General features: G+C 43.3%; 1 protein-coding gene across 2 annotated transcripts in view; it reads left to right on the top strand.

Annotated features, from left to right (window-relative positions):
- The window catches only part of KCNIP2 (potassium voltage-gated channel interacting protein 2), a 1,298,474-nt gene that overhangs the window by 720,276 nt on the left and 552,397 nt on the right, over positions 1–25,801 (top strand). Inside the window, exon 1 of one of the 2 annotated variants that reach the window (XM_069239574.1) lies at positions 9,217–10,369. The exons of the other annotated variant lie outside the window; for it this stretch is intronic. Within the exon in view, the coding sequence (XP_069095675.1) occupies positions 10,273–10,369 (97 nt within the window). The 5' untranslated portion in view covers positions 9,217–10,272. Of the gene's footprint in view, positions 1–9,216; positions 10,370–25,801 lie in introns of those variants that run through there. 2 annotated transcript variants of the gene reach the window in all.

The raw sequence follows: 25,801 nt of genomic DNA, 5'->3' as shown, positions 1-25,801 counted from the left end.
AAACAAAATTGCTTTCTTACCTTTATATAATTTGTGCTGCATGTCTTGTCAAAAGTAAAAATTGGAGATCGTATTCTGAATATAGTTGCCCACAATTCTTCAGTGTAAATAGTGGTGGGTCGCTTGCACTGTTAACTGTCTTTCTTAATGTTGGAAATTGAAAAATGCTAGATAGCTCTTCCCCTCAACAGTAATCCCAGATAATGATAAAAAGGATTAGTAAAGCCTGTGGGTCTTGCTTTTTGTTAGGGAGTGTATTTGTAATGGTTGGAAGATACTGAGTGTGTTGCCACAAAGCATCCTAGAAAGAAAATCCCATAACATTTTTGGGAACAATATAGCAGTTAGGAGTAGGTCTAAAGTACTGTGCAGACTGGACTAAAAGAGTTATGCTGTACTCTCAATGAAAAACATTATGAAAATGAATCAGAAGATGAAGTTTCTATGGTAAGAGGCTACTTATAAATCATACAGAACAAAATATTTTCATAGTAGATATTTTTAACCAATGATTGGTATTTTTCTTGCATATTTATTCAGCAGGATGCCACCTCCAGCCCAGCAGACCGCAGAAAATCTGCGGGATGGGCGGAGTATCGGCGGTTTGGTTTCGACCAAACTCGTAATTTGGTGGTCTTCACCAACGACCCGTCAGGGGTGAGACCGCCACCGTGGCCCTGGTGGTCTTCAGACCGCCAGGGTCGTAATGAGGGCCATAGTATCTTATTAAAAGCATCATCCTGAGTGAAATAAGGCATCAATTCATAAACTTTAATCTAATTAACACTTTGAAAGATGATCATATATTCTTAAAAGCCATTCTAAATTCTTCCAAAATGTGCAAATTTACCTAATCTGATGGGCATTGGAAAGTTTGTCATCAACGTATAGAGTTTCACGCTATCATCTTCTGTTGTAATTCCACACAAGAAATAATCCACACATTTTAGTCTGTCATTCAAAAAAGAATCAGTGTGATAAAACGTGGGTGCTACTTTCAATGACATCAGAATTGCAAAAACATAAATAACAGGCAAGAACCACCCAGGCAACGATTTCTTCCAATACAGGGACATTACCGATCCAAAAGCGCAAATATTGTTTTCGTCACATCTGTTCAAGTATCACTCCAGTGTATTTAATTGTTTCAGCGTGGGCCAAAGAATTATAATGTTTTGCTTATTGCAAACTGAACTCTGTCTCTCTAAAGAGGTCTGGCATAAGAGCAGAAGTGTCTTATTCACCCGTTTGTACCAGTTCTTTAAAATAGACACAAAGTGGGCTTTTGCTCTACTCAGAAGTGTTCTCTCTCCTCATGATATTAACTATTTGTTGAATCATTTCACCTCGAAAAGAGTAATCGCGTTACAATGCCAGAGGAACTATTTTATATCTCAAAATTACACTGAATCATCACACATTAAACTGTATATGTGCTACAGGCAATGTATACGGAGGGTGGTTTTTGTTTTATTGATTCATTGCAGCAAGCTTTTTTTTAAATATTGCAGTCAGGGCTTGCATTTTGTCCACTGGAGCTCTCCAGATATAATAACACTTTCTTTAACATACCAAGACAGGCTTGCATAAATGCTGGTTGCACACTCACGCACATTAAAATACGCCAAACCCTAAATACAGTGGTTGAGTACCCTGTCTGACATAACTGTACATAAAGCCTTATGTCCTAACACATTTATTTCTATAAAGTGGTAATGTTGATACAAACAAGTGAAGACTGTGGTGTTTTAATTGTAAATGTAGGTAGAATGTGCTTAATTGACAATTTTTCAAAAAATGTATGAAATTTAGTTGTCAAATATAAAAATATGATTTTAATTAAAATAAAACAAATCAGACCACAGACAGACCAAAAAAAGACTTGTTCTTCAATATGTGAAAGCGTTTAAACAAAATGTACAAAATGCAACATATTTATGATTATTCATTTTGGGTCAGATGTATCAAGCTCCTAGTTTGCATTTTTTAAATAGCAAATTTTAAGAAATCGCTATTTCAGAAACGCAAAATGGGATGTATGAAAATTGTGAGTCAGTAATAGCGATTTCTTAAAATTCGCAATTGCAATTTGCAAGTTGCAAATACCGAATCACGAAAAATAGCGAATCGGTCTTTACAAATCGCAAATTGTGAAAACGGCAACCTGGAACAGCCCGATGACATCACAACCAGGGAGTGAGTCAGTCCATGCTGTTTCCAGAACCCCCATCCACAGGAGCAGGCAGAGAGACCCAGCCAAGCACCAGAGAGGCAGTCTTGAGAGCCAGCCAGGACCAAACAGGATTATGGCTACTGATGGGAATGTGAAGGAGAAAGCAGACAGGAAGTGCAAACTCAAATTCAGTGAGAGGGAATTGGAGGTGCTCACCGAGGAGGTGGTCAGGAACCACAACAAACTTTTTGGAAAAAAACTCACTACAGGTACCTGAAAGTGAGAACAGGAAACTGTGGTCAGACATCCAGACCAAAATATGCACAGTGGGTGTTGTGCAGCGCTCCGTCGAGGAGATACACAAGCGCTGGTACAACTTGCATTCCCATGCCAAAGAGAGGGTAGCAAGCAGCTGAAGGAGGCAAGGAGCACCGGAGGAGGACCACCCACCCAGGCACGTCCACACCAATGGAAGACATGGTGGAGTCCACACTGCTTCCTGAAGCTGTCAGTGGTGTCACTGACATTGACACCTCAGGCACACCCAGTACCAGCAAAGGAAAGGGCAGTAATAATGTGTTTCCCCATATGTGCATGTACAAATGCCCCTTAGAAAATAGCAATGGCACTATGCAGTGTGATAAGTAGTCCATGCCACATCTTACATACAACACAACTGTGCCTTATGGGAGTGGTAGTCCACACCCCTAAAGTGTAACTACCACATAAATAGCAAGATAGTGTAAAACCAAACAGAGAAAGAACACAAAAGACTCTCAGTGATACTATTCCAGTGTAAATGTAATACTATTACACAACTATTTGAGTACTAATCCAAGAAGGACATGCTGCACATTGTTGTTGCAGATGTTCCAGGCCCTGATGCACCAGAAGGTGGGAATGTGGGGGATAGTGAGACTCAGCCACCGTCCGACTCAAACACCAGTGAGTCCTTCATACAAGCACCAACTAGACGCAGGGCAAGAGTGCTACCCCTCCCTGATTATAACCTGAACTCTGATGAAATGACGGATGAAGTACCAACACCACCCCAGAGGCTAAAAGCACTGACAGACAACAAGCAGTCCCTGCCCCAACATCAGTCCACTCCCCTCAGGAGGCTTGTGAAGCAGGCAGACAGTGCACAGAGGAAGGTGAGGGCCCATCACTGTTTGGTGGCCTTGAGGCTTCCAGGCTGAAAGTGCAGCACCTACAATGTAAACACATGAGGTCAATGCACAGGCAGTTGGTATCAATCGATCATAACATGGGTGCAATGCACAGGGAGGTGGATGCACTCAATGAAGACATGGGATCAGTGCACCAGCAGTTTGAGTCTCTCAATGAAAACATGTGCAAGCTGCATGATGGACAGCAAACAGCAGCAGAAAATGCAAAGGAGATGACAAACGCCATTAGGGAACTATGCCCTGAGATGCAGCAGGAGCATGTCAGCCACCGTAAGCACCATCACCAATTGATGGGCAGGTTGGATGGGTTCTGCAGATTTGTCAATTGGCTCACAACCACAACTGCTTTGGTATCACGACGTGCTGTGGGCATACAAGTGGAGATGGCACATTGCAATCGGGATGTTGCACAAGGATTGGTGCAAATCACCAATGTTTTGGAGACAATGCAGACAGCACGTAGTGCTACAAACAGGGAACTGGGTGGTGGGGATAGTGAGGAGCTCTCTAGCCTCAGCAGTCTCACAGCCCTTGTGATGGATCCTAGGCGTTGCAGTACCAGACACAGTACCGTCTTTGAACCCGCTACAAGAGATGCCACAGAGACCACTGAGCACTCAAGTGGAGTGCGTGGACGTAGGAAGTAATGTTGAGAGGTACAGGGGATTTGCATATCATGTAGCAATGCAGTGATACTATGGTGCTAATAGTGTGACACTGTTACTCACACCTGTTTGTGTATAGTGCATAACTATGTCCTAATTACACATATATTACCTGAAATCAAGGCAATAAAGATGCTAACTACAGCAATACATAAAATTAGATGTGGTATTGTCATTACTTCCATCAGAAATAGTTGCACATGATCTCAGCATGTCTATGTCTGCCCTCTGCTGCACTGCTTCTATCTGCTGGCTGAAGGGGTGGCAAGGGATCGTCATCCTCATCTGAGTCAGGCTCTGTGGGTTCCACAGGTATGCCCCTTGTTGTTGCAATGTTGTGCAACATGGCACAAATAGCCACGATTTTGCATGTGGTTTCAGGGCTGTATTGTAGTGCACCACCACGCTTGTGTAGGCATCTGAAATGGCTCTTCAACAGGTTGAAGGTCCTCTCTACAATGCAGCGGGTTGTCCTGTGAGCAGCATCATACCTCCTTTCGGCTCGCATTGTAGGATTCAGATAGGGCGTCAATATGAAGGACCGCACGGCATAGGCACTGTCTCCTAGAATGACAGGAAAGTAAAATGAGTAATTGTTATCTGTGACATCACATATACATCAAGGCAACATTGTCAACTACAACATTACCAAGTAGGTATCCTTCGCCAAACTCCCCAGCAAGAAGTCTTGTGTATATTCCACTGTGCCGAAAGATATAGGAGTTATGTGTGCTACCTGAGTATCTGACCTTGAGATCTGTTTTAATTTTGGAAGCATTGCTAATTACTTGTATGTTCATGGAATGTGTACTTTTACGGTTTCGATAAACATACTCTGTGGCGTACGGTGGACAGATAGCTACATGTGTCCCATCGATGGCACCTATCACATGTAGAAATTGAATTTAGTTTGTAGTAATTCCTGTGGGGTGTTGAGGAATCCTATGTGCTGTTGAATTTTGCTCAGCATGACATTGAGAAATGCATTGAAGAAGCGTAAGAGAGCACTCTGTGAGACCTTCTAGCTGCTGCTATGAACCCTTGATAGCTCCCTGAGTCTAATAGGTTCAGGGGGCATAATACCTGCACATGGGTGGGTAGGCTATTGGTCCTGTGTGTGTTTCGCTGCAGTACGGGTTGTAGATCAGCTATCAGATCAAGTATCATGGCTGAGCTTAACCTGTACTCATATATCTCCTCCTCTGTCTGGTCAAAAAGGGTAATGCACTCTCTAAAAATGCGCTACTGTCTCCTCCTCCCTCTCCTCTAACCTGCCAGGATCCTCATCCTCCTCTACATCATATAGAGTGCAGTCATTGTGGAAAAGAGGCTGAGTCATTCTGGGCCTCTTTATATAGGTTGCACCTATATTCCACCTGATTTCACTTTGTGGTAATTTGAACGTGCAAAAAGCCATTCCGCGAATAATCGCAAATTGCGACTTTTTGATACATTGCATTGCGATACTGAATTTGCGAATCGCAGATTGTGATTCACAAATTCATGTTGCTATTTGCCATTCGCAAATTCACATCTATATTTGTGAATCACAGTATGCGATTCGCATTTACTTGTCGCAGTTGCAAGGAATCACTATTTTAGCGATTCCTTTTAGGTGCACTGCGAATGCCTTTCATACATCATGAAAGGCGATTTTGCATTCACAAACGGGGGAATTTACCGATTCGCACCTTTCGCGAATGCAAAATCCTTTGATACATCTGGCCTCTAATTATTTCTGTTTTTGAGTTAACAAACACATAGGCAGATTTCTACAAACAGTTTATTTCAAAGTAATTATTGTAATATATTTCAGATTGCTGTCTTGGAACCTGTTGGAACTGATATCTGATTCATCCTATTATCAGAGATTAAAAGTGAAGGTGTTCCTACAAAAAAATCAATGTAGAATAAGTGAATAAGTACATCATTAACCTCTCCTGACATCATATCAGCCACTCTAACGTTTCCATTTGAATGACACCTGATGTTATGTTAGAGTTGTATGTATTGCACCCAGCAGTGCTGGTCGTGGTATCGTCTAACAGTGGGAAATACTGCATCCTTGCATTTAGCCTTGTAAATGATGAATAGTTATCTGAACAAGATGTCTGAAGAGGTCTTCTAGAGTAGAGATTGCAGTACCTAAAAGAGAGTTCTAGCGGATGCAGTCTATTACACTACAGAGACTTACAGTAACTCTCAGCATACAACACTTGGGCATGTCACAAATGATTTTTTGTCTTATCTCAGCAGCGGCGTTTCGTGGTTCCTCCTTCTACCGAGAAGGACACCAATCTTACAGAAATCTGATCACTATGCAAAGAAGCTGGAACTTTCTTTGCACACGTGTCTTGATAAATGTACTGTCTTAATTGCATTTTACAGGTTACTCTAGCAGTCTTTTTTTTAGGTAGCCTGAACCTTTTTTTTAACAATTTTTGTAGGGCCCCTAGCAGAATGGAGTTGCAATCATATACTGTATACAGGATGAGTGCCCACCATGTCGAGCTACTTTCTTTGCTATTGAATTACAGAGTAATATTAGTTCTAGGCTCCAACACTAGTTCCATTGCATATTATGTGAATCACCATGTAGCTGCAAGGCTAGATCCCTCTCAAACTTTGGATTGGCAGATTTTGGCAGTATTTCCAGTTTTGCCTGATTTTGTCCATTATCCCACACCTCTGTAAGGCTGCTTCAGAGTACTTCAGGGATGCCAAGAAGCAATGAGAGCAAGTGCAGATGTTATAAATTAATTCTAGAAAACATTGGAGTTTGACATCAGAACAGGTGGATTTTCAGTATATTTTCCTAATTTGAGGTGTTCTTATTCTAAGTATGCGAGAGATGGAAGGAAGTTTTAGATAGATGATTCTTTGATCTCTAGAAAGTGTACCCCTCCATGCCAACACCTAGTATTGCCGCGCAGATGCAGATTTAGAAGGACACTTTGATAGTCCTGTTTAATTGATACACAGTCTGGTGTGAAGGCGTGTTCTGCTTTGTTGATCGGGTACAGTTCTTTATATTCTTTGGTTGTTTTCAACGGTGATGTTTTTTAGCCCTCTGATGTTTTGTTACATTTTCACCATATGTAACCCCTTTCAGTAATCAAGGTGGGACTTGTGAACCAAAGCTGCCCTCTGCTGTGGGAGAGGCATTGGGAGTGTACTCTACAATAAACAGAAGGCACCCTTTGGGCCTTCCTCAGAAGGCACCCTGGGGTCTCCACCTTCGAAAGCCGCAACAGAAAGGGAAAGGCCCAGCCACTTTACCTGCATCCAGCTTATGGCATGCAGAAGCAAGTCAGGGAGTTGTTGTTGGCCACTATACACCCTCAGTAATTAGTGGTGGTGATGCTGGGTATTCACAAATACCTGACAACCAAATTGCTATCCACTGAAGACGGTGGCTAATAGTCTCATGTGAATATTTAACAGTATTGGTAACTGTACCGATTCTCGAGGCACACAGCAGCATTTTACAAGGCATCCCCACGTGCACAGCCTCACTTATACTTCACCAGAATGTGGTAAGAACGAGGAGAAAGTACACTAGGACGTCACACGAATATTTCACCTTGTTTGCACCAGTAGGTGATGGGAGGTAAAAGCAATAATGTATTGCTCTTCCGTGACAAATGAGGGAAATGGACATTAGAAGTGTTTTTTCCCTTCTTTTTTCCACACATTTTCGAGGTGTCGGGTTTAGTCTTATTAATAACCTCAAAATGATTAGCTGAGTGTGGTGCCTTCTTAACTCTCGTCATGCTCAGTACTGCAACCGGGGCCTTTTTTTTTTCTGACAACATAGAACTGCCCACAGAACTAACTAGCAAGTGTTGCGGTCCCCAACACCAGTACACATTAACATCTCTGGGCATACCCTGCCCTGGGAGCTCATGATGGGACTGCTTGCTTCCTCCTGAAAGCGCTGGTCACGGAAATATCTGCTGACTAAGCACATGGAGGTGGAGGCAAGTAAACCTCCAAAGAACGCATCTTTTAATATAGGTGCTTTTTTTAAAAAAATGGCATCAAATCATTCCTGCAGAGTGCTTAAATCTTCAGGAGCAGCCAATGAGCGAATAAGAAGCGTCCATTAAGGGCAAGTACAAACGAGAGTGAGTGTGTTGTTGACTGACTCCACAAAATAAGGTGACTTTCACATGCCGGGTGCAAATTGACAGCAAAGTCTTATTGTATCACCTTATTTCCAGCTACTAGACGCCCTTTGGTTGTTGGAGACCACGGCGGAGAATGTTTTAGTCCACTCTGTGAAGCCTTACAAAGACGTCAAAACAGGATCAGAGAGCAGGGGAGCTCTTGGTGCAGGGTGGTGGTCACAGCTCGTCCTGAAAGTGGTGGCAGCCTCCGGTTTGGCTTCACAGGGCACTCACTCAATTGTACATAGATCCGCCAAACCCCTTTAAAGAAAACAACAGCTAATGCATTGATGAGTGTGGGGCGTTAGCAGGTTTGCAATGGAAGCATTATTATTATTATTATTATTATTTCTATCATCACTAATAATAGCCATCCACTTATTGCCAGGCCATGAATCTCCCAGGAGGCAGCTGGAGGCTCAGGGGCGTGACCTCCACACTGGGAAAAATGGGGCGGATTTACGGTCTTGCAGGCAGCTGCTGGGAGGGAAAACAAAAGCTTTGGCTGCCACATGTTATCTAACTTTACCCGACTATTAAAAGGATAACCAGAAAGGGGAGTGATGTCTTACATATAACGAGGTTAGCACACTCAGACCAAACTACTGGGAGTCACCTTGGTGATCCGTGCTTTGATAAAGCCGCAGGCCTGTGAGACCTTGTGAGTTACACACCCTCTTGCAGTAAACATGTGCTTTTAGTGCAGTTTGTGGGTGCACTGTTCAGTGCATTGTGTTTAGGCTAGATAGAAAGGCGTGGCAGCATTCAGTGTGTTAAGAAGTGGTGTTTAATTCGTATTGCTTCCAGTTTATTTATCGCTGGCGTTGTATGGGGTTGTTGTTGCTTTAACGGAGACGAGGCCGCCCTCGGCCAGTGTACAGTTACAGCTCTCCGAAACATCTCAATAGCCTTCACAGCGCATCTGTCTCAAACTTTCGGCTTGCCACTCCTCGCTCGAGCTCCGTGTTTTTCCCGTTGTTTCAAGGATGCGGCTCCCCCCGTTGTTCAAACTTTGCCTCTCTTCCTGGAGCTCGCATTTGCATGAGAGGAACATGCATCCTCGTCTCATTTTCCAGACAGTTCTGTTGGTTGGCCAGACCTGTGGAGTCTGGCGTTACCATGCCAACCATCATCACCTCTTGTTCGCAGGACCCAGGAGCTGTGACTTGAAGTGCTCTGCAGGTTCGCAGCGAGGATGCACGAGAGAGACAGGCAGCGGGAGAGAGTACAACGCCACAGATAATCTTTTGTCAAATGGGGCATTTAAGGAATTTAAAAAACAGCACACCTAAACTAAAATCGTCAGGGAGCGTCAACAAATTGTTCGTAAAGAAGAGGATTGGGACATTTAACTATGTATAATAGTACATATAGGTAGTCTTGACTCCGTGGAGAACTTGGCGAGAAGACATCGAAAGAAGTTCACATGAGAGAACAAAGCTCTTAAGGCAGAAACATGTGAAGGGTACTCATCTTGTGGATTTCTACGAGTGGAGAAGTGGACTCGATTGCCTAGGGCTGGGAAGCCCTGGAAAGTAAAGAACAGATAGTTATTAAAGACTGCTCAAAGAACTTGCTGTGAAGAAAACCGTAGAGACGACGTCTGCATTCACATTCGCACCAAGGGATCCAGTCAGTTTGTTCTAGAGGCTGCGTAGAGTACAACTATATGTATCATACTCCAAGAGAAAAGGTGATACACTGTCTGCGGATTTTCTGAGATTTTACGTCTCCCTTCTGCCAGAACCTTTTGGTCCAAAAGCTCAAACGATTTGCATGACGTGATGAGGGTCACAAGTTTCACTCTGAATCTGCACGGTGATGTTAATGCTGTTCTCGTCTGTAGGCTTCATCAAAAATAGGATTCTCACCGTGGAGCCTTGGGACGATAGTCTCTCTTGCTGTCTTCGGGCAAAGGTTGGGGAGATGGCCGGCGACCTCTGATCCTGCTTCATTGTGGAGTGTGGGAATCACAAGAGGAGGTGGCGAAGTATTGACGTTTGATAAACAGCCTAGTGACTTCTCTGCATTTCCAATGTAGTGTTGGACTCTTTCACCGACACCAGCCGACATCCATGACCAACATGAGTCGTTGCCAGAGGAGGTGCAAGCGGCAGCTGGGCAAAGTTGCTCGATATTTGTACCAGTTAGTGACTGGCACCCTCCCGGAAGGTAGGAGGACTTTGTGTTTACATTTGTCTTTTATTTACTTATGTAGTGCTAACAGTTACTAGAAGAGAATCCAGTTTCCCAGCGCCGTAAAATAAAGAAAATGAAAAGTGAATCCAGCAGAAAGGCTAAAAAAGTTGAACTGTTGATGACGTGGCAAAGAGGGAATCTTTTACAGAGTAGTCATATGATATGAGAGAGGGGAAATGATCAGTTTAAAAGGAGGACAATGATGACAGTATGATTTAACTGGTACAGGATGAATGTGAAATATTTCTTCAATGTTAGCTGAAAGTTGTTTAGTTTTTAGACATCTCTGCAAGACCTGGGTATCTGACCCACTGCACAACTCCTGCCGTTTCCAGAGGTGTTCCACCAAGTGCTGTTTGGTGATGGTAAGTATGGGGGTCACTGCAGTGAAAGGAAAGCATCGAGATAATGTAGTGCTTGTTGCTCTACTGATTGTATTGTTGGACTGATGTATTTGTTTATGAGTGTTATGTCTCATGCAGTCACAACTGGCAAAAGTCACTAGTCGATGAGAAGAACATGTTGATCCCGATTGCAGAGGACAATGCTTATGGGCGGAAGGGGAAGCATTACAGTGTAGTCATAACATAACTTTATTCTAAGATGAAGCGTACAGCTTTTTACAGTGCTTCTTTCTATGCGATATAAGGGCGACGCTCTGCTTCTGTGCGCGCTCCAACCTGTACTCATGCCAGAGAGCAGCAGGTTGCAACGTTGAGGCAGCTCTCGCCAGATCTGCCGATCAGATTAATTAACAGGGTTGAATTAGACTTGGCACATTTTTAATTATAATGGTCTCTATTCTGCACTTTAACAGATTTTGTTTTAGAGGGCGGAGGTTTTTATATCTTCTCCTTCAGGGTGAAAGATGAAACCTCTTCGAGGATATGTGTGACAGGATCAAAGTATAGAGGTTCAAAGTGTGTAGAGGTTCAAACGGTGTTAACTGAAATGTCTGATCCATTATAACTCCAACACAAGGTCCAGCAGTACGTAAATGACCCCCAAACTCTTTTTTTTTACAACTAAATATCTATTTCATCCGGAAATCAGCATTACATTGCTCTAAATGTGCATGTGTAGACATGCTGCATAGGATTTTCTCTTCAGACAGCAGCAGGCCATCTTAGTCAATACTGCATAAATGCGGAGCACAGCTTTGTTTTCACCATTATGAGTATGGAAAGTGTTAATTCAACAGCACTGTTGAAAGGAGGAAGAAACACATCTACCCTTAGTGTGTCTGTGTAAGAGAGCAAAAAAGTAAAAGTATGTATGAGAAAGAGAAGGTGAGGAAAAGGACTTGAATGAGAGAATTCCGAATGTAAGAGTGCAAGAGAAGAGAGCGCTAGAGGGCATGTGGGAATGGCAAGTAAGAGATATTTGCAGGGGGAAGGAGTATTGAATGCAGAGAGGTTTCTGTGTTTCGGCGTCAGTGAGAGGAGGATGTGAGAACGTGCATCTGAGCGTCAAGAGGAGCGGGTGGTTGTGAGAAGAAGGTGAGAGCAGAAGATGTGCGAAAGAGGTTGAAAGGAGTGTTTTGGTGAGGAGAGTGGCATGCCGGAAAGAAGTCTGTGTGTCCGCACGAGCTAGTGGAAAGTGAAACAGAGGGTGGGGAAGAGAGGAGGGTGGAGAGAGAGCGATGAGGCGTGCATATGAAATATATGAGGTAGGAGGGTGGAAGAGGAGGAGAGGTGAGATACAGGAAGGGGTGTGAGCTAGGGGAATGTGAGGAGAAGGTGCTTAAGAAGATGGGTAGCAGGAATGAGTTCAAGAGAGGAAGTGCTAGAAGGAGGGGATACTGTGAGAGAGGAGAGGGTTAGGTGATATTTGGTGAACATAAATGTTAGGGGAATTCAGAGACTGCCAAAAGCAGAGATATAATATTACCAGCATCAAATATGGCACTGGTGCTAGAGGAGGTGGTGCAGAAAAAATGTCTTCACTTAGGGTGGCAAAAATGCGCTGATGGTGGAGCGAAAGAGAGAAATAGGTGATAGGAGGCAGGTGAGAGATGGAGGGGTGGGAAGCATGAGAAGAGGTGACGGAGTATGTATGAGACTGAAAAGTGGGAGAGAATAGGTGCAAGTCTGAATGATGAGTGTGAGGGTGGTGATGAGAGGCAATGGTGAAAAGACAAAGCTGCAAGAAGAGGAAGACGGAAAGAGATTGAGAAGAGAGAGAAAGAAAACTGTAGTGGTGAACATGGGAGAAGGAGGAGAAGAGAGAGAGAAAGAGAAAAGTGGATGGTAAGGAGTGAACTGATAGACAAAGAGAATGGATTATAAGAGAGGAAGATGGAGGAATGTCTGATACAGAGACAGGGAATGTAGACATTAGAAGGCTCAATAGATGGATGGGGAAGGGGCAGTGCTTAATTTGTGCTTGTGGTTTCAGGTGCTGGGCACCGGCACTTATTTTCGAGGGCCGGCGCTTATTTTTCTGCCTCAACCATTTACTGCAAGCAAAAGACACATATGGGAAAGACGAAGGGAGAGAAAAACGAAAAAGCTGTCACAATGGGCGAAAGCAGAAAGTAGCAAGAGTGAGCTGAAGGGGCAGGGAGTGGCTGTAAATGGATTGGAGAGGCCCGAGATGGCTTTAGGATTACGCTGCCTCAGTCTTCTGTGTTTGCACATTTAATTGCAGAAGCAGCATGTTTAAGAGGAGGGCTTTGGGCACCAGCACTTTTTTATTTGCAAATTAAGCACTGGGAAGGGGGATGTAAGAGCAGTGTACAGTCACATTTTCCAACTGTGTTTTTAAATAGCCTCACTGGACACCACTCTTTATCTCCTGCCCCTTTCACACCATGGGATGGGAATATCTCTGTGCCCCACATGTGCATGTAAATAGAAGCAATGGAATATTTAGAGAGTGGTAGTATCAAGAATGTGGGAATTAAGTGTTGCAGCAGTGATGGCAGGACTTATAGTAACTGCTGTGCGGTTATCAGTATATAAGAGAATCATCACTGAAAGCATCCCGAGTAAATGCAGGAGGCATGAAAGAGATGGACAGCAAGTAAGTGTACTGACTTGGATTGTCACCAGAGTGAGAGTAGTGGCAGCACTTGCATATCCACACACTCATTCACCTGTACACTCATCTCACTGGATTCAATACCTGCTCCAGAGATTGTTGTGTAACCTACATTCCATAAATGCCACAGCTGGGCATCTTCTGTGAGTGATTGAAGCTTTCTCTACTGCTGCCCTTCTGAATCTGTTCTTGCGGAAGGATTTTTCCACTGTGTCCGCCTTCTGTGACAGGCGGAAACTTGAATTGCTTCTCCTATGGTTTGCCTATTCTGCAGGAAAGTGAATCTTGCACTATTGCTGTTCCGAACTGCACATGTCCTGTGAGGGGGAAGCTTGCACTGCTGCTGTCCAATTTGTACCTGTTCAGTGAGCGAGGGAAGCTTGCATTGCTGCTGAGCATCTGTACATGCTCTCTGAAAGAAAGGGCGTTTTCATCAATGGATTAGCCAATATGTCATGGGCCCTGGCACATGGAAGGAAATGGGATCCCTGGCTGCTGTTTGAATTGTGAAACACATCAATAATCAGGGTTCAGTGGGCCCCTCGGGTCTCTGGGTCCTGGTGCCACTGCACCTGCTGCACTGGTGGAAGCTACAGCCTTGGTTGACATTGCTGTTGCCCATCCTGTATCTTTCTAAGAGAGAAGATGGTTCCAGCAATGGTCCTCTTTCACCTACAGTTTGAGGAAATGAACTTTGCACTGTTTCAACTTGTGCCTTTTCTGTGTGTGAAACAGAAGCATGTGCCACTCCTCCTACCGGTACCGGCCCTCCAGCTCTTCTTTGTGTCGATGAAGGTTGTACTGCTGCTGCCCATGGTGTACCCTTGCTGTGCGTTAGTGAAGCTGGAATCGAGGTTTTCAATATGTAAAAGATAAAGCATTTTGCAATGGCTGTGCCTCTCAATGCACGAGCTGAAGGGAAGAGGGAAGCCTCACAAATTATGTCAACAGAACTTGTTTTGTTTTCATGTGAAACAATCAGAGTTTTCCGAATGAACTAAATTGTTAAAATAATGGAAATGTTAAAATATAACTATATAGGAGCTCGCTGTCATGCGTGAGACCGTCAGTCAATTGTGGCTTTTTAGCCAACATCGCCGGGCATGCGGGCATTGCAGAGCCCACCATGACGGCATTAAACGCACATCTAGAAGCCCCGGGATGCAATGTGCTATTGGCTGTGAAGCAAGGACTCTGCTCTCCTAGAGTGATGACACCACGTGAAGCCCTGAGACAAAGTGTGTGCACGGAAGCGGCAAATCTCTCCACTATTTGGTATATGTGGCCCCATTGAGTAGAGACGCACGCAGACCCACAGAGAATAGACTATATCATCAGAGCCTAAAACAGTCTAAGCCATGTAGCAACTGAAACAGAAGCCTTTGAAGCAGGACCCTGCACAAGAGCCAGAATGAAGAACGGGGCAAAGGCATATTTCAAAGACTGAAGTCGTACTTTTTAAATATATATATATATATATATATATTTTTAAACTATAAATGGGACTCCAAGAACATGTGCTATTTTTAAAGTAGCCTTGTATTTGTTCTCAATAAACACGAGCACCTGCTTAATTTGCTGCAGTACAGGACTTCTTGCTTGTTGATGCCTAGACTTATTCGATATGAAATCATATTAACGTGGCCATTTTAGAAACTATTTTGGCAATCTGCACAAGCATCACCTGCTGTCAGATCTTCGTTAGCTCTGCCCAGCAGTGCGGACGATGAATCACAATAATACCAGGTGTAACGGAAGTGACATCATGTACAGATAAACCGCAATGACCTGACAAGCTTGTCCCTCGACCCACTTTAGACACTCAGCAGCCCCCTTTTCGACTGCATGTTTGTGTGGTGTGAGGACAGTTGTGATTCGGGGCTGGAACTCTGCTCGGTGGCAATGAGTGAGAGCCCAAGGGAGTGACATCCCAAGTAAGTGGGGAGTTTACCTTTCGGAATGCATGATTGCTCCCCGACATGCAGCCTCTACATATCTCACTCTTCTGAATAAGTAAAATGGCGCTCGAACACAGTGCTTACGATAGACGATGAACCATAACATACGCAGAAGCTACTAAACCTCAATAGGCACATTTAAGCCTGCACTCCTGGGAGATAAAGATATATTTAAATTACAAAAGTGTTTATCTATATTATAAACTAATACCGTGCATTTTTCATTTGAATTGAGTCACAGAGAAGGTTTCAGGTCCCTACTACAATGGTCTGAAAACCCATAATTTCACCCCTGGAATGTCTAAAAGGAATTATCGAAAATGGTCCTCGTGCTCATTGACCACCACTTGTTGCTGAAGCTTAGGGTACCATGGAAAAGGTGTTCAGTACGGGACTATTGTTGGGGCATTGTTTGATATCTGCATTGCTATAATGCTACTTTCTAGAGACTTAGGGCCAGATGTACGAAAGGATTTTACCCATTCTGTGTCTATGGAAAAAGCTTTCGTACATATGGCCCTTAGTGCTTCAAGAGGAGTCTTTTCAATTCCATATCCTCTTCAAATCTATCTATGGTTGACTGTATGCATGATAATATTCATTATTTCTTTTTGACATGATTCTAAGTACACGAGTTCGCCTCTCCAAGTGGAGTTCAACCATCCCCATAATTGTATCATAACCTTACCAAGTACTCCTAGATGCAGTCTTTTCAAGATTAAAAGTGAAATCTTCCCCACCCACAACGGACTAGTTCAGTGCCGAAATATGGTAGAAAATATAAACGATCGAATGACACTAAAATGTATCCTATTTTTACAGTGCCTGAAGCTTAATCCTCACAAATCCACAATCTCTGTTATTTATTTTGTAGACTCTCACACACCCTATTGGTGTCATGTTTCATCATCGGGTCTCACCTAGTTCCTAAAAACCAGGATGGGTTTGTTCATATTCCAGGGAGCACTTTGGATATTCTCCTGCCGGGGATTTAACAATATAAATACCTTGGAACACCTACGTATCATTTTATATTTGGTGTTCCTGGTATGATTAAAAACTGTAAAAATGGTGCCTATGGAAGTACTGGTCCTACACACTACATGTTTAAGCCCTCCACATTAATGACCATAGGGTTCAGGGCTTTCATTTGCGCTACAGAAACAAATACCCCAGTACAAAATTATTATTGTAACTGGTAGCATATTTTATATTGAGAAACGTATTGTGGGGCAGAAATTGCAATGCTAATTTTCCGACCAGATGTGTTATACATGATATTTGAACGCTCTAATGACAACACACCTTATGTATATATGGAGAGGTGTGTATTGATTCCTACATGGTCTATTAACTATTTTTACAGATTAATGATTACATACAATACCACTATGAGTCCCTGCATCATTTTGTGTGCCTTGCAAAGGGTTTACACTGTCTGGTTCCATCCATGAATAGTTTTACATTTTCGTACTGCTTTAATCACTGATTGGGGTGGCTACGCACTGGAATGCATATGAAACTTGAACACCACACAAATCCATTACATTTTGCTCCTACAGGACCCAAAACGAGTAGCCTAAAAAGGACCCAAAAACAGCGATTAAATCCTTTCAGCGGCATTTATGTTGTATGTTACGTATTGCCCTGACTGAATTGACATGAGGTTGACTGACAATTCTAAACAACATTGCACCAGGGCATTTAGTTTCCCTAGTCCAGACGAAAGCCCTGGACTCTATGGTCATTAATGTTGAGGACTTAAACATGTAGTGAGTAGGATCATTACTTCCATAGGCACCCTTTTTGCAGTTATTCATAGTACCAAGAGTACCAAAAATAAAGGAATACCTAGGTGTTCTGAGGTACTTTTATTGTTCCCCTAGGTTGCATTGACTAACCAGTTGGTCTCCCTTTGCTACTGTATGTGGTGGATTAAATATAGATGATCAACACACATATTGAACAGGGAGGAAATCAGTATAGTTTGAAAAATGAAGAGTAAAATGGATCATTAAAACATACATTTTTCTGAGTATATAAAGTGATTAAAATGAAGATTTTTAAATAAGCTACTGGAATTTGTGATTTTGGATGAACAGTCTACTCACAAATTTAATCATGAAAAGCAAATAATTTGAGTTTGGTCTAATATTAATGCACTAAAGCTTTTCGCCTGCAGTTTGAAGTGCATGAAAAGATTCCCTTCATGAAGCAGGCGGCATGTAAAACAAGCATTTGCAAAACTAGTCTGTGTCACTCATGGGACCTATTGGCTTTGCCAATGATTTTTTGCAATGCTGTTCTGCGTCCCTGATGCTGTGTCGCATAGCTAAAGGAGAAAAAAGTCTATGACACAGCAGGCTGTGCCGTTTTGTAAACATGCGCACCAACACAATTACATGGACCCTTTTTTCTGTTCATTTACTGACCTGAGTTGAATTTAAGCAGAAAAAGAAAATAAAATGTGTTTTTTATTTCAAATCAGGTGAAGGAAAGCAACACAGGGTTATCAGGGTGGAAGCAATGCAGGGAGGGAGAGGCAAAACAGAGGGGGTGGGTGGGGGAAGCAAACAACAGCAAGAGAGAGAGCATCGTGGAGCACAGGGGAGGAAAACCAAATGAGCACAAGAGCTCCTTAGAACTGGGGGAGAAACACAGGTGAAAAGCAATGCTAAATGGAGCACATGAGTGTGAGCACATTATAGAGGAGGGAAGGGAGAAGCACATGGGTGAGAGCCAGACGGAGTGGCGAAGCACAGAGGGAGAGAATTACATGAGAGAGACAGCTAGAAAATACATGCATTTTCATATTGTGCTTGTCCAAAAACGAAAAATGTAGCACCTGAAAAGTAAGCATCGGAAAGACACAAATAAGGAGGCCATGCTCCAGGGAAGGGACATACACAAGAGGACGGAAAGTCCATACAAGTTAATGAATAAGAAGGGAACAAATGAAAGTGACAAAGGTAGCAAATGAGAGTGACAATAAAGCTAACCTGGTCTTTTCACATTCAGACAGCTTGCCCTATCTGGTGAGATGAAACAACTAGCCACCAACAAATAATCAGCTGAATTAGTAACAAGGTTTTCAATTTTTAGGAAACAATGTCAGGACACCTGGCCCCTGGGGCTAGAAAGGGATATTACAAACCTAGCACTGGTATGATTTAATGGCGTCTTCCACGTGCTCACAGAGGCTTGGGGTGGGTCGTCATGATTCGTGTTTAGATAAAGAAGACGTTACACCTTCCTGCTCCTATTGAAACGTTTCAGTGCTATTTAAGGATCATCCTGGTAAACCAAGCCTGGCTGTGAAGGTCCTGCTCAGTGAATAATTCATGCCACGGTTCATGTGCACGCGTTTGTCTTCTGTTTACCCCGCTGCATCCCTAAGCACACTGTGCATAACCTTGAAACAAATCACGCACCAGGCCTTGCTTTTTACAAGCATATTCTGAGGCCGAGACGCACGGGGAGAGAATAATAAGCGCCTCAAAACAATGAGACGTGGTGGAAGCAAAACCCAGGAAGGAGCAAGGTAAACGAGACACAGAGGGACGAAGGTGACAGGCAGAGTGTGTTGCCTAGCTCCCAGAAACGCAATAAAGCGTCGCCAATAATATACAAGGTGTGTGAGGGAAGAGAATGGAAGTGTGAGTCATCCTTGGGGGACGTTCAGACAGTGACGGCGCCTGCTAGGAATGCCCTTAAGCAGTGCTCTTATCTCTCACTCAATAAATTGGACTAAATAGTGGCATTTACCGCGAGCTCCTTCAGTAGAAGTAACCATGGAATCTGCAGTCAAGTAGGTCGCATGAAGCACTGTGACTATGCCTTTTAATATAGTGCATGTTCGAGTGCAGGTATCAGTTGCAGCTGGCGACTGGGCAAAGTGGCGGGGCGGGGACGCAGGAATACATTTTTTTAAAAAAATATTTAAAAACAAAAAAAACTTACCTAAACCTCGGTGACACACTACCACTCTCCTCCGCACGCAAGGCACAGGCTCCCAGCCTGCCCTGTGGCCAATCATGACGCTGCTCAAAGCAGCATTATGATTGGCTGGGCGCGCCAACGCAGACTAGGAGGCTAGACCTGCTCTCTCCAACCCAGCGCTGTGCCATGTGCGCATGTGTGTTTCTGTGTTTGGCCTGCCCGAGACGGCCGGCGAAACATACATGCACACTGAGGGGAGTGCTCTGTGCGCTCCCCTCGGTGCTTGTCACCCCCGTAGCCCCGCCACTTTAACAATAAAATGATAATAAACGTAGTTTATTATTGTTTTATTTTTACAGGTTTGCAGCTCCTGCTGCTGGCATGGGGGGCGACGCTCCTCTTTGTTTGCGGAGGAGCCGCCCCGGCAGGCATGCAGTTAGAGTACCGCCTGGTCATTAGGGGCCATTCGTCAGGCATGCTTCGACTCTCTAGACAAAGACCAACACGGACTTTCAACCTATATTGACCTTCTTAAAAGGTTTTTTTCTGCTTTGGGACTTTGTGGCAGTTTAGGCCCAATATTTTTGTCAACCCAGTTTGATTCTTCTCCAGTATCGCAGCGCAGATTGTGTGCTTATTTTGAGCCGGTGGTTGATGGTGGAGACTATGAAACTCACTTTTGGGGATCGGCCCTTATTTTCGGCATCACTCATTTACCAAAACCATAGAGGGAAAAACATGGAAAGCAAATTACAGAAAAAGGAAAAAACGGAAAAACCGTCACGGAGAAAGCAGAGACCTTCAATAAATAGACAAAGAGTCAGGGAGCATCTGATAGTGGATTCATGAGGTATGGGGTGATTTTGAGGCATGCAACCTTTGTATTCGGTGCACTGACATTCAATAGAGCCAGTCGCATGCTTCTGAGCAGAGCTTCATGCACCAACACTCATTCTTTTACAAATTAAGGACTGCTCAGATCTGTTTTTTGTTTTACCCTTCCAGCTGCCTACGACATTCCAGTGACTGTCAATAGCAGTTTATCTCTTCTACCAATAATAATCATCTCTTGAGGCATGGCAAAATCTCACCAACAAGTTCACCAAAAGTGGCATTTCAGGGAATGCAGAATCTTTCAAAGAAATGAATAACTGCGGTGCCTTGTGGAATCTGCGTTTTTTTTTTAACTTGTCTGAATATTGGGACTGTGACTTTCTGTGTCAATTCAGGGATAAGGACCAAGTAGGCCAGGCCTACAAGATGATATGGACCACTAGTAAATCAGTAAAATCTGCTAGTTCTCAAAATAGTTTTCCGCTTACTGCAGGTGCCTGGATCCTGGAAAACCCAGTATGGAAACTGCTAGTCCCTTCCCTGGCACTACATACCCTGCCAACCTCCAACGTGGCCGATACCAGTAGCTCTGTATGTGCATTGCTATAGATTCCCACTACCTATTTCCCTTCCCCTCATGTTGTTGCTCCCTACATGTGATTTGCTAATCGTGAGATAGTCTCTACTCCGTTCGCAGTTTTTAATCTCTTCCTTGCTTGGTTCCCTTTCTGGAATGCCCAGATTGTCCCATGCAGTCACTCTGAGCAGCGAGAGCTAAAGGACTGCAACACAATATATCAGATGGCAATGGAAGCATTGTGTCTTGAATTGCACCCCATAATCCTCTCTGCAATCTCCTAGTGGAGTTCTTGAGGAAACTGCACCCATGAATTGTGGCTACTTTTTGGAGTAAGGGAAGTGTGGTACTGGGAGATAACTGACAGAAAGTGATCATGGTGGAGGATTGAGATTATTACTGCTCTCTTCTGGTTACACTGATACAACGTAACCTCTTAATCACAGATGTTTCTTTGTATGTATCTATTGGTTCTTTTAGAAGGCCCAGAGTACATGGTATTTTGCTATTTTGATGTAGCATTCTACGCAAGAATCCTGAAAGCAAGATCAAGCGGAAGATGTTGCAGCAAGATTAGGACATGCTGAGGAGCTCACTGCAACTACTAGTGAACTGTGATCTCTGTAGATCTGCAGTCCATATGTTACCTACAGTTTATGTTCACTTAGGAGTTTTGAGATATGTCTATGCCTGGCACTATAGTTGCATTACGACTGGTCTGTATTTTTCTGTCACTTGCTGCCTGGTTTTCAATTGTTGGACCAGATCACCATTTGTTTGGATCTGGAAGATGGATTTAGTTTTGGAGTGCTGATCCTTTCATTAGAGACATCTTAGAACCAGAACCAGAACCAGAGAGTGCTGAACATGTGACGTCAACCATGCAGGCCAAAGTCTGTGAGTTACAGTAGAATATTTGGCTGATTTCATTAAATTTGTGCAAGTGGGAGAGCGCTGGGAAGTAAAGAAGCAGGAAGTCCAAGATTTTTCTCCTGTCTCAAGAATCCTTATTTCATTGACAATCCAACTGCAGTTGTTGTCGCAAAGCAATGCCTGTGGTCCCACTCATGCAAAGGTTCCCTGGCTCCTGCTCATATTGTCTGAACTGATAGAAGAACTACCTGTAATACTGGATAGCTCAGAGGGTAAGGTTTTCCTATTGGCATAGGATTTAGGAAAATGCTAACTAAATGGAATAATGGTAACCCAAGAAAGTGTTTTAGACATTGTTTGTTGCTGCAGCGCAGACAATACCTCAAAAGAGCTAAGGACATCTCTGTCCATTGCTTACACATATCTAAGATGATATTGACATATAGAGGTTCAAGAAAGCGAATTTATCAAAAATATTTTTTCTGGTTTCGTCTCACAGAGCACAGAGTGCAGTTATGCTAAATAACTAAGGGCCTTCTCTATGAAGAGTGTATTCGGTAAAAGTGGTTATTAATTTGCGAACCAACTTTTACTGAATGCATTAGTATTTTGCCAAGCAACTTGACCTACCTCATGAATATTAATAAGGTATGTCATAAATTGCGACCAACTCTGATTTGCTTCCTTCACAGGGATGGTGCCCTGCTTGGGAAAACAGACCACCATGCCCATGATTGTTTCTAATAAAAACATTTTTTTAAATGTAGCCAATTTCCCTTAAAGGAGAATGGGATGCGTTTAAAAAAATGAAAAGTTTTAAAAACTTGTTATAAGACTAGACAGTGGTCACTTGGACCATTGCCTACTTTTAATAAATGTTTTTGTCAACATTCACAAAGGGGTGCAGGATCCCTAGGTGACTCCTTCCCATCTGTGAATGGGTTACCACTACCTGTGTGTAGTTGGTAAAATAGTAATGTTTTGCAACTGGATTTCAGTATCAAAACAATACCACATATAATAAGGTATTCGTTTTTGGAAAGGATGCCTTAAACACGACCCTTCCAAATACCAATTCCATATGGTTTTCTAAACCCATTTAACAATTCAGAAAACCTTTTCTGAATCGGTTTTGCGAACGCTAAAACTATTATAGCTCAATCAATCAATCAGTTTTTGTATCACCTGTGAGGGTTTCAAGGCGCTGATCTATCTGATGCCCCTTGTTGCCTAGCCCCACTCTAATTAGCAACTGTGGCCCTGCTTTCTATCTACTTTTGTCACTTTACTATACTTTGAGCCTGATGCTTTGAAATGGGAGGATACTGTGGTGATTACCCACTCCAAATAACTAAAAAATGTAAACATATTCTTTTTTATGACTAAGGACTGCAGAGGGGTTATTCCATCACAACAGTGGCAGATATTCCATCTGCTGAAATCTAACTACCAATAGAAAACAATGTTATTTAGATTTCGCGGACGAGATATCTGTTATCATTGCAACGGAGTAACCCCTTTAAATCAGACCCTAAGGTTCTTTTGAAAAGGCGTTTTTTGAATTGCCAATAAGTTGGTGTTTGACAAATCTGCTCAAAAATCGGCACACGTATAATGCATTAAGAATTTTTTGCTATTTCATATGTCTCATAAAACTGTCCAGAGGACAAAGTTAAAAGGGGGAGGTTGGATCAAAAAAGAACATATTTCTGTTTTAAGTCCTGTAGGAATGTTGCTGTCTGCCTCAGCGATAACATGGCATAAATATAGAAAAAAACAATTAGAAAATCCAAGCTCAAGAATTGATTTTGAATTTCAAATATGGATCTGATTGGATTAAAAAGCTGCTTTACTGCCATACTTGTGGTCCGGAGCAGGTTGATAACTACCATAATCTGATTATGTGTCACTGTGTCACGGATTTAATTTGTTGCTCTGGCCGTCAGTACACTAAGCAAGCAGTTTGAGAAGAGTTATTCAACCTGAGTACGAAAAATATGTTGGGTGACCAAAGGGATACACCTCATTCCTAGGGTGTGCTGACCACATCTGTAAAGATTAAAAAGCTGCTTTGACTGGAAAATATGTAAATGGGACACAATATTCGAGTGTTGAAAGTTAATGTACAGGTCAGAATTGTAAAAAAAGGAGGAATTTCCGAAACTGATAATGAGATTGAAAAAAAAAGTTTCTTTTTAGTGTTAGTTTCCAGGGATGATTGTACGTTTATTAGCCGGGTTGTGGGACTAAAGTGTGAATATATGCCACATGCTGCAACAAGTGCCTGCTGCACACAGCCACAGGTCCTACACATTAAGCATCAGTACTAACTGCAGCCACGGTGAGTCTATGTAGGGCGTGGGCTTTGGCAATATCCCGCAACCAGAGCCAGTTAGAGATCCAATGGAGCGGGCGTAGAGTGTTTCTAAAGATCATGGCCTGTACCCTAAGACAGTGCACAGTGACCAGTGCCTAAAATCATGTGCAGTGTCTTTGTGGGCAATGAGAACGGGTGAGGAGCGTGGCCCGATTCTGGGACCATAGCCTGCTGCACACACCCAAAAGCTTTGCCCTGTATGTGCTGGGAGAACATGGACTGGGTGGAGGGTAAGGGAAAAAGCCACATTCTTCATCCTGTGGTACTCTGAACCACTCAAAGCTTTGAGCAGCAGGCCTCATGGGCAGTGGGTAGAGAGCATGGCTTTCAGGCAAACACAGTGACCACTGCCTGCTACGCACAGCCAAAAGCTTTGCACATTATGCGGTGGGAGAACATGGTCTGGGTGGAGTGTCACTACTGAAACCGTTGTGCAACAGGCTTCATGGGCAAGGCAAGAAGGGTGCAGAATATGGCTTGTGGCCAGACTCCATGACCGTAACCATCTGTGTGCACTAAAAGGACTGTAGGCTTCACAGCCAAGAGAAGATGGCATTAATGCTAAGGAGTGTGAGCAGAGGGCAAAGTCACAGCCTCTGGCACCAAAACCTGCTGTGCGTGGCAAAAGGTTATAAGTAATAGGCAATGAGGTTGAATTGAGTAGGTGCAGGATGTAGGCTCAGTCAGGCCTTTGTTTGTGTTGGACTTTTTTTGCTTATGCAGGGTCATCCCCAATCTTTTTGCCTCCTGCCTCCTATTTTTTCTGACCTGTTGATGTTGGCTTTTGAACTCTGAGCACTTTACCACTGCTAACCAGTGCTAAAGTGCATATGCTCTCTGCGTAAATTGTATGTAATTGGTTTATCCATGATTGGCATATTTGATTTACTAGTAAGTCCCTAGTAAAGTGTACTAGAGGTGCCCAGGGCTTGCAAATCAAATGCTACTAGTGGGCTTGCAGCACTGGTTGTGCCACCCACGTAAGTAGCTCTATAATCATGTCTCAGACCTGCCAATGCAGTGTCTGTGTGTGTAGTTTTAACTATAAATTCAACTTGGCAAGTGTACCAACTTACTAGGCCCAAACCTTCCCTTTTCTTACAGGTAAGACACCCCTAAGGTAGGTACTAGGTAGCCCCAAGGGCAGTGTGCAGTGTATGGTTGAGGTAGGACATGTAGGAATGTGTTTTATATGTCCTGACAGTGAAATACTGCTAAATTCATTTTTCACTGTTGCAAGGCCTGTCCCTCTCATAGGTCAACATGGGGGCTACCTTTAAATCTGATTAAAGTGTAGATTCCCTTTGGGAGCGGATAGGCATGTGGAGTTTAGGGTCTCTGAACTCACAATTTAAAATACATCTTATAGTAAAGTTGATTTTAAGATTGTGTGTTTGAAAATGCCACTTTTAGAAAGTGGGTATTTTCTTGCTTATATCATTTCTGTGACTCTGCCTGTTTGTGGATTCCCTGTCTGGGTCAGTGTGACAGTTGGGCTGGTTGAACCTCACACTAGACAGTGACACAAAGGGAGCTGGGGTGTAGTCTGCATTTCCTGATAAGCCATCTGTGCTAGGAGGAAGGGAGGAGTGGTCACTCACACCCGTGCCTGCCCTCACACAATGTAGTCTCCAACCCCCTGGTGAGTGTCTGGGGCCTGGCCTGGACAAGGCAGGATTTCACAATCTAGAGAGACTTTCCTTTGAAATAAGCCTACTTCAAAGGGCAAAATGGGTATAAGAAGGGCACCCAAAACCAGAGGCTTTAGAACCCTTCTGGAAACCAAGAGGAACCTCTGCCTGGAG

Source organism: Pleurodeles waltl, chromosome 6 (assembly GCF_031143425.1).
Source record: "Pleurodeles waltl isolate 20211129_DDA chromosome 6, aPleWal1.hap1.20221129, whole genome shotgun sequence".
Lineage (NCBI taxonomy): Eukaryota > Metazoa > Chordata > Amphibia > Caudata > Salamandridae > Pleurodeles > Pleurodeles waltl.
Note: the sequence above shows the minus strand (reverse complement) of the source record. Positions and strands in the feature narration are given on the sequence as shown.